Here is a 9083-nt window from a genome sequence, read left to right as displayed (position 1 = left end):
GTCGCCACCCAGTGGACAAATGGGAGCACTTTTCAAGAGACATTTTAAAAACTTTGTAAATTACCTACCTACAGGATATGGAGCCAGTTCAGTTGACAGACTACAAGTCTGTTACATCAAGTTACTGATGAAAATCAATCTGATCATGTTGAGTCCAGTCATCTTATCAGTTCATTGTAGTAAGCCATGACATGTATCCATCTATCAAGCCCATTAAGTACCTTCTTGCATGTGGTACTGAGGCTGCGTTTACACAGGTCCACAGATTGATACACAGTCGGTCTTTTGACTATGAAGACTTACGGGACACAAGCACATCTTTGTGAGGGAAAAAAAAAACTGTTTCACAACACAGCACAATGGCCAATTTATATGGAGAACAGCCTGGAGCCATTTTCTGTTAAATCCTACTCAACGAAGCTTACATTAATAACATAATACTGTGAGGCGTTCAAATGCTTTAAAATAATGAGATTTTCTGCAGTAGGCCTAAATTCAACACAAATGACAGATTTTGGTTTTGCACAAATTGAACTGTTTATTTGCAACATTAGAACGGTAAGATACGATTGTATAAAAATAAAGACAACTTATTTAAAAAAGAAAAGTGGTTTGATCAGTACCAATGACAATAAGTACCATATTTGTTTAACTATTAGTCTTCCTCCTCCTCATCATCATCATTTAAAGCAGCTTAAAATGAACCACCTTTCATCTGTTTTCAGTCTCTGAATAGCTGTCTAGCAAAAAAACATGTTTGTTTTCATCCAAAATGCAAATTTTGGCAATTTCACAGGTTTAAAGTGATTTTCAGATTTCTGTCCAGTTAATACACTGACAACACATGAACAAAACTAAAAGTCTCTAAACACCAGAATAATCTTGTTTGTTCTGGAAGAGATCAGCCTACAGTGTCAAATCAACATCATGTTCTCATGGCTTCACAGACCGCAGGATTTCCCAAAAATGTGCGTTTGGGTGAGAGGGAAAAAGCAAGTTGGAAACACTTGAAGTCATTGGCAGCACATTCAATAGAATGACAAAAATAAATAAGAGTGGGGGAAAAGCCTTGTACCGTACAACGTGCTCCGTAACCGTCGCTGAAGCTGCAGAGTAAGAAAGTAGTTTAGCAATGTAGACCTGATGCTACAAAAAAAAAAACACTGATCGAACAGAAAAGGCTGTTTTTGTGTTCTTCGCGATATGCATCCACACTGCCTGGGATTTGAGTGGACACATTAGTTAATAGTTAGTGGAAGAGAAATCTGTTTAGGAACCAATTCAGTTTTTTTGGTGGCAGTGTAGAGAGACAGTCCTTTGTGTACATTCGATACATCGGCTTTCTTGGCTCTTTCATTAAATACACAAAAACAGACTAGTCCATTGATCCTCAAATCCAAAGTATATACAGCACAATATAATACACAATATTACATAAGAGCAGTGAGAGTCATGTTTATCAGTCTGCCCATTTGATTCACAGGCTGGTATCGTACCAGAATAAAACAGTGTCCTTTTAGTTGAGTTTACCACAGTCTATCAGGCCAAACAGTCTTTCTCCCTGCCATGACAGTCCACACAATTCAGAGTGCTGCATTTAGCCGTGTTGATGTAAAATCCCATGGCTCAGAGCGACCATGTAAAAGCTTCATTGCTCTCAGGAAGAGTGGATATGATACTGTCAATAGTTAGGGTGTGAATACGGTCGACTGTGCTCAGATAGGGATGTTGGGCAGATGCCCGTTGGAGCCCTTAGGCGTGCCGTTACACACAACCCCGTTGGCTTGGCCATTGTGAGCCGCCTGCCCGTTCCGCTTGCCTTTGCTGTGAGGTGACTGACCCCCCCGGAGGGCCTCCCGCTCCTGACGGCCACCCCTTTCCAAGTCCCTCCCTGGGGCGTTGGTTTGGGGAGCCGTCCTACTGCGGCAGCGCTGCCTCATGCCGTACAGCGCAATGGTTAGCAGGATGCTGACGCAGCATGCTAGCAGTACAGATACCACCACCAGCTCCTTCAGGTAGGTTTGCCCCAGTGCCAGCTGCAGCTTGTCCCCTCCCAGTGACTTCACCTCAGTCTCCTCCGACTGCTCCACCCAGAAGGTAAAGTTCCTGCTGGTCCGCCTTGTGGTGGCCTGAGTCTCACTTGCCGGCGCGGTGGGCTCCGGCTCGGTCTGCTTGGGCCACATCAAGGGCGGGGTGAGCCATCCTCCCGAGCTGGCCTGGGTGGTTCGGGGGAGGGGCTGGGTGGTTGTGGGGAGAGCTGGGCTCTGGGGGAGGGTGGGCATCACGCCAGGGGCAGTGGCCTGAATGGTGGGGCTGCTCTTTTGCTTTACCTGGTAGATGGCCAGGTTCTGCTGGAAGCCGTTCTCTGTGGAGAGACACAGGTAGTGGCCCAGGGTTGTGGGCGTGGCCAGGAAGTTCAGGCTTCCGTCCTCCAGCTGCAGGTAGAGCTCCGGGGAGAGGCGGCTGTTGGGTCGCTCCCAGTGGCGGTGGGCCAGGCTCGAGGCCTCTGGACACTGCAGTCGCACCACCTCATTCAGGAACACCAACACCAGCTCACCTGGGGGACAGGAGTCTAACAGAATTCAGGAGTCACTGACTGATGCCCAAGTTCAGATTGAGCCAGATGCTAGTTATGGCAGTTAGCGGCTTGCCCACACACATACAATGCCGTGTGTATCCATCTATAGACTAGTCTGGCAGATAGATAATAGGATAAGCATGGAGATGTTTGTCTACAAAGTTCCCTGTAAGCATGAAGGCTGTTTACACTAGTGATTCTCACCTGCGTTTCCTTTGTGCAGTCCAAACCTGGATCTGGGCATCATGGGCGACGCACACGCCTCCTGCACATTCCCTCCATCCACATCCTGGCCTCTGTAGAAGAGATAAACGCTGTCAGTGTGTGCATTTTTTTGTTTTTACGTGTGTGTACAGTGCATTCGTTGAGTATTCAGACCCCTTGACTTTCTCCACATTTTGCCTTCTTTACAGCCTTATTCTAAAATGGATTTATTTATTTTTCAATCTACACACAATGCCCAATAATGACAAACCAAAAACATGTTTTTTGAAAATTGCAAATGTATAAAAAAATACAAAACTGAAATATCACATTTACATAAGTATTCAGACCATTTACACAGTACTTTGTGTACCTTTACAAATCATGTCCAATCAATTGAATTTACTACAGGTGGACTCCAATCAAGTTGTATGCAAGCTACAATCTGCAATATTAAAGCTGATCGAGAATGATCAATGGAAACAGGATGCACCTGAGCTCAATTTCCAGTCTCATAGCAAAGGGTTTGAATACTTATGTGAATAAGGTATGTTCTTTATTTTTAATACACTTGCAAAGATTTCTAAAAAACTATTTGGGCATTGTGTGTAGATCGATGAAAAAAACATTTGTTCGCTCAGCAAAGCTGTAACGTAACAAAATGTGGAAAAAGTCAACGGGTCTGAATACTTTCCGAATGCACTGTATATGAGTTTGTGTGATATATCCTGTGCGTCTGTTCATACAAAGATCCTGTTTACATTCTGGTTAACTTTAATGTCTGTTTTTTTGTACAAGAGATTTGTAGCTACACACTGAACAAGGCTGCAAAGCCAAAACGTCTGAGTACACTATCCCTGATCTAGTAAAAAAATGAAGAGGTTACTTCTTGATTAACTCCATAAAAATAAAATGGACCCAATAAATTACACATGACCCAATAAAGAGACAAAAGCATGTGGACGCCTGCTCGTCGAATATCTCATTCCAAAATCATGGGCATTAATATGGAGTTGGTCACCCCTTTCTGGGACGGCTTTCCCCTATATGTTGGAACATTGCTGCAGGGACTTGCTTCCATTCAGCCACGAGCATTAGTGAGGTCAGGCACTGATGTTGGGCGATTCGGCATTCCAAAGTTGTTCGATGGGGTTGAGGTCAGGGCTCTGGGCAGGCCAGTCAAGTTCTTCCACACCAATCTTGACAAAGTATTTCTGTATGGACATCGCTTTGTGCATGGGGTATTGTCATGCTGATACAGGAAAAGGCCTTCCCCAAACTGTTGACACAAAGCTGGAAGCACAGAATTGTCTAGAATGTAAGTGTATGCTGAGGCATTAAGATTTCCCTTCACTGGAACTAAGGGGCCTAGCCCGAACTATGAAAAACATCCCCAGACCATTAATCCTCCTCCAAACTTTACAGTGTGCAATATGCATTCGTGCAGATAGCATTTCTCCTGGCATCCACCAAACCCAGATTTGTCCATCGGACTGCCAGGTGTTGAAGCGTGATTCATCCCTCCAGAGAACGTTTCCACTGCTCCAGTGTCCAATGGTGGCGAGCTTTACACCACTCGTGTGCGGCTGCTTGGCCATGGAAACCCATTTCATGAAGCGCCCGACAAACAGTTATTGCGCTGATGTTGCTTCCAGAGGAAGTTTGGAACTCGGTAGTGAGTATTGCAACCGGGGTCAGACCATTTTTACACGCTACGCGCTTCAGCGGTTCTGTTCTGTGAGCTTGTGTGGCCTACCACTTCGCGGCTGAGCCGCTATTGCTCCTAGATGTTTCCACTTCACAATAACAGCACTTGCAGTTGACCGGGGCAGCTCTAGCAGGGCAGAAATTTGATGAACTGACAGTGCCACATTGAAAGTCACTACGCTCAAGGCCATTCTACTGCCAAAGTTTGTCTATTTGATTTTTTATTTAACCGTTATTTAACTAGGAAAGTCAGTTAAGAACAAATTCTGCCTTGAACTGAACTGCCTTCTTCAGGGGCAGAAGGACAGATTTTTTTGCCTTGTCCTTTTTACCTTACCCTAAATAAATATTCTGTTTTTTCTTAAATAGTATGTGCCGGTTTTCGAAAAACATTCATCCTACTCCTGTACTTGTGCATCAGGGAATCCAGCCCTGAAGGAAATACATGAATTCCACCAAATCTAAAATGTCACAGCCTTCATCCAAAAGTAATTCCTTACACCCGGCTCTACGCAAGTTGTATATTACGCTTGCCATGGTACATTCTATAAATCCTACAGTGTATTGGTGTTTTAGTTGCTGGGTGGAGTGGTTGTAATGGAACGTGACGGGGTGTGACACTCACACGTTGCCCTGGATGCTGGTGGCGTGGGTACAGACTCTGACGGAGGGGTCCCAGCCACAGAAAGGATCCCGGGACAGCACACACTCGGCACAGCTCCTGTAGTAGGAGCAGTTGGAGGCCGGGACCCTCACCACGCCTTCGGATGAGCCCACAAACACCACACCCTGGGGGGGGTGAAGGATAGCGTTAGCACTAACATTAGCGACTTAGCACTAAGTCGCTAATGTTAGTTTACAGCAGAGGTCACCAACCTTTTCTGAGTTTTGCGTCCAAAAGCAAGCCGAGATCTACCGCCCAGATTGATTTATATTTTTAACGTTTGTTTTTATTTTACTGGATTTAATAGCCTGCATCGAATGGTCAGTCTAAGGGTAGGGAGGGAGGGAGGGAGCAGCGGTGAGGCTGCCTCTCACGGGACTCACCTTCTCTCCACTCTCCCTTCCTCCGCTGAGAAAAGGGGACAGTCTTCCAGCTGATGGCGAAACTCAAGTCGCACTGCATTCTTTTCTTGCCTCGAGCAGCATTTCATGTTACTCCGATGACCAGAGAAAGTTACATATTCCTCGATTTTAAAAAAGACAAGCCGCTAATATTAACAAGGCAAGCTTATCGGAGCACTTTGCTGTACTCATTGATTGCAGCTGCAGTGCTGGTTGTACAGTAGTAAGTGGAAGTAGAGAGAACTTTTTTTTGTCGGGGCTTATATATATATATATATATATATTTTTTTTTTAATATTATTTATAAAAACAGCAGATTTTTTTCTGTATTCACTGAGTCTCTAGCTTGTCGTTCTTTTAAAAGTTTTGAAATCTCACAGTATCAATTTTGCTGTGTGTCCAAAGCTTATTTTTTTACAGTCTATGGCTCGAGGAAACTGTGCAGACACGGATATCTGATTGGCCAACGGTAGGCCTATAAGTGCACTTGATATGTTCTCTGGGCCTGCCGGGTAGGCGGAGATCTACAGTCAGACACATGAAATGCTTAAAAATGGGAACACTTTCCTTCCCGGCGTTAGGGTTGCTGATTGAAGTGCACCTACCACCAACAGCACAAAAAATAAATAAATAAAATACGTTTGTTTTTTTGGAAAGCAAGACTATTGTTGTTTACAGAAATGCTTTGGAAATCAACCCAGTTGGTGACCACTGGTGTTCAGCTATGGCAAACAACATAGGGGGATAAGGATAGAAACATGTTAGCATTAGTATACACTTACATGAACAAAGGAACAAACTGATTTATTGGGTATTATTTACGAGAACGATTCATTGAAGCAAATTTTGACAGTTAGTCTTGGAAGTGTGTTGCTCTCAACACTGGGGCTGTGGGTCTAGGTCACGTACTGAATATAAGCACTTCTTCAACCGATAAAAGTGTCTGCTAAATAACCATATTTCGGGTTCAGTCAGAGAACAAAGATTCTCTGCGACGCGTGTTGTCACCCCTACGTGAGATGTACAGTACATTATGTACAGTACAGTACATTATGTCTTAGCTACATAAATTATGATTTCAACAGACAGCACATGCATGGTGAACCAGAACACACAAGCTGAACCATACGGCGCGCACACACACACACACGCTGAACCATACTACACACACGCTCGCTGATCCAGAACCATACTGCACGCACACACACACACACGCTGAACCATACTGCACACACGCATGCACACCTTGAATACATTTGTCACACTGAAGCGCAGCGTCATGAACACACATCATAGACAGACAGCTCTCCAGCTTATTTCTCTCACTCGCGCTCTCGTGCAGCAGATCCGAGAGAGAGCGGGCTTATCGGTGCTAATACCATGGCCTTCTCTACGGTCATCCTGCCTCGGACACACCGTCCTGCAAAACCTTTCCAGCTTCTGTTCATTTAGCCTACACTATGGTCTACAGTGTACACTTAACAATAGTAAAACAAACAGTAAGAAAAAATACAATTGTATTTGTCATCAGCATTTCATTATTTGCGAGGAAGGCTGTTAGATAAAACCTTGAAATATTATATGCAGTGGTAATAAAGATGTTTAACAGAGTTTCTGCATGTGTAATTGACTTTGTGTCTATTCCTTGCTAACCAACCATCTCGCACTTCACAGAAGGCATGTAGCCATTAAGTGACACACACACACTCCCCAGGCCATGTCCACCTGTCAGTCACCAGCAGATGTGACGTGATTGATTTAGACCTCTGGGCATATTGGTGGGGTTCGAGAGCAGACAAACCCAGCGCACACACAGGAATGTGACAGGCAAAGTTAATGTCAAGGTCACATCTCCTGAGAGCTTTGGCGACAGGGAGATTCACTGTTTGCATCGTTCGCGGCTGAAGTGCTAATGTTAAGTGCCAGCAAGCCCCTGTGGTGTAAAGGCCACTTCAAATGTAATGTGACAGCGAGGCGAGGGTAAAGTGGGATGAGTACCTGACTTGAGATGGAGAATACCTAATGACGAGAAAGGTACCTTGGCTATTGAGAGCAGGAGGTTCTTCACAGCCTGAGGCTGCTCGAAGACCTGGATCTCCTCAACGATGTGGGCACCCTTCTCCAGCAGCACTGCTTTGTGGAGGTAGCCCGATTCTGAAAGAAAGCGTTTGAGCATAAATGACTAAACACGGTAATGTTGCATACATGTACCGAGTGACACATTGATATTTAGGTCGATTCCGGTTGAAAACAACGTCCAGTACCTGTGAGCAGGAAGAGGACGGTGTAGTCCTTGCCGTTGGCGGCCTGTACACGCTGGGTGGCCACGTGGCTGTAGCGCTGGTCAGGTGACACCATGGTCAGGCTCCGCCCCACAGGGTGTACGCTGTCGTCCGCAAGGAAGTTCTCTTTGACAAAGCGAAGGGTGTTGTCCGAGGCGTTGTGCAGGCCACACTGAGAGGACGGAGAGGGAGGGATTTTACATCCAGCTGTATGTCAATTGGCCTGTGTGGGAGTCATCCACAACAAGTATGCTAAGGAGATTGAAGAAACTTTGAATAAAAGGAGATTAAAGTCGTACATCTCCGATATCACATTTGTTATGCCAAGTTAAATGTGTGGAAGTTTCTTCTTTACTGAACATCAAACCAGGCCACGCTTATGATCTTAGGCATGGCTGATTGATCCTCAATGCAATACATCATAGGGAGACAACACTGTGTAAACAAATCAGAAACGTAACTAACATTTACCTAGGCAAGGATAAACAAGGCATTCACCCGGCATTGTTTGGTCTGAGTAGCTTTTGTTCCGTTGGGACTTCAGAAGTTGTTTTTAATTCTTAGTTATATTTTCCTTTCATCCAATCTCTTTGAAGAAGTCAATTTGCTAACAAGGTCATTTATTTCTGCTGACCCTCAGGTGACCTCTTGTCATTCGAGACGGAGACACCGCTTACCTCTCCCGGGTTGGCGACCTTTTCCTGAACCCGCATGCTCCACCGTAGCGTGTCCCGATTCAGGACCTTGTAGTTGCCTGCAAAAACTGCTTTGATGTCGCCCAGGCGAAACGCACACACTGCCGACCGCCCTGAGTTCACTGACCTAGTAGTGCACAAACATCAGACACTTGCGGTCACAACCGTGCTACAATCTGGTAGCAGCTAAAGTAAATAACTTAACTTGGCAAAGGAACTTGTCATGCAATTTTTTAAAGCACAAACACACTTGTTTCAAAAAGACATGCCAGCTAGTAAAACTTTTTTTTTTTAAAAAGGTGTTCTTGTTTGACAGATGTTTTTCTGGGATTCAAATATAATTTGGAGTTCATAATACTATACTATACATGACTGGGACTGGTCATCATCTAGCAAGGTACAGGTAACACCAACATTCTTAAATAGTGTGTTGTCCACCAAGGGCTGTCAGAACAGCTTCAATGCTCATTGGCATAGTTTCTACAATTCTATTAGAGGGACACCATTTTTTCAGAAGAAATTCTATAATTTTGTTGTTGATGTGGTGGAAAA

At 44.6% G+C, this 9083-nt stretch overlaps 1 protein-coding gene across 3 annotated transcripts in view; it reads right to left on the bottom strand.

The window, feature by feature from the left end:
• Positions 1 to 512: 512 nt before the first annotated feature.
• Positions 513 to 9083, bottom strand: part of sema4ab (sema domain, immunoglobulin domain (Ig), transmembrane domain (TM) and short cytoplasmic domain, (semaphorin) 4Ab) — a 47850-nt gene continuing 39279 nt past the window's right edge. For 2 of the 3 annotated variants that reach the window (XM_035795457.1, XM_035795458.1), the window contains exons 10-15: positions 8514 to 8658; positions 7819 to 8008; positions 7593 to 7708; positions 5115 to 5278; positions 2783 to 2874; positions 513 to 2572 (exon numbers count right to left, since the gene is read on the bottom strand). In XM_035795457.1, coding sequence (XP_035651350.1) covers positions 1716 to 2572; positions 2783 to 2874; positions 5115 to 5278; positions 7593 to 7708; positions 7819 to 8008; positions 8514 to 8658 — 1564 coding nt within the window. In that variant the 3' untranslated portion in view covers positions 513 to 1715. The remainder of the gene's footprint in view (positions 2573 to 2782; positions 2875 to 5114; positions 5279 to 7592; positions 7709 to 7818; positions 8009 to 8513; positions 8659 to 9083) is intronic. The other variant, XM_035795459.1, reaches the window with a different exon arrangement.

The sequence above is a fragment of the Oncorhynchus keta genome, chromosome 20 (genome assembly GCF_023373465.1).
Source record: "Oncorhynchus keta strain PuntledgeMale-10-30-2019 chromosome 20, Oket_V2, whole genome shotgun sequence".
Classification (NCBI taxonomy): Eukaryota; Metazoa; Chordata; class Actinopteri; order Salmoniformes; family Salmonidae; genus Oncorhynchus; species Oncorhynchus keta.
Note: the sequence above shows the minus strand (reverse complement) of the source record. Positions and strands in the feature narration are given on the sequence as shown.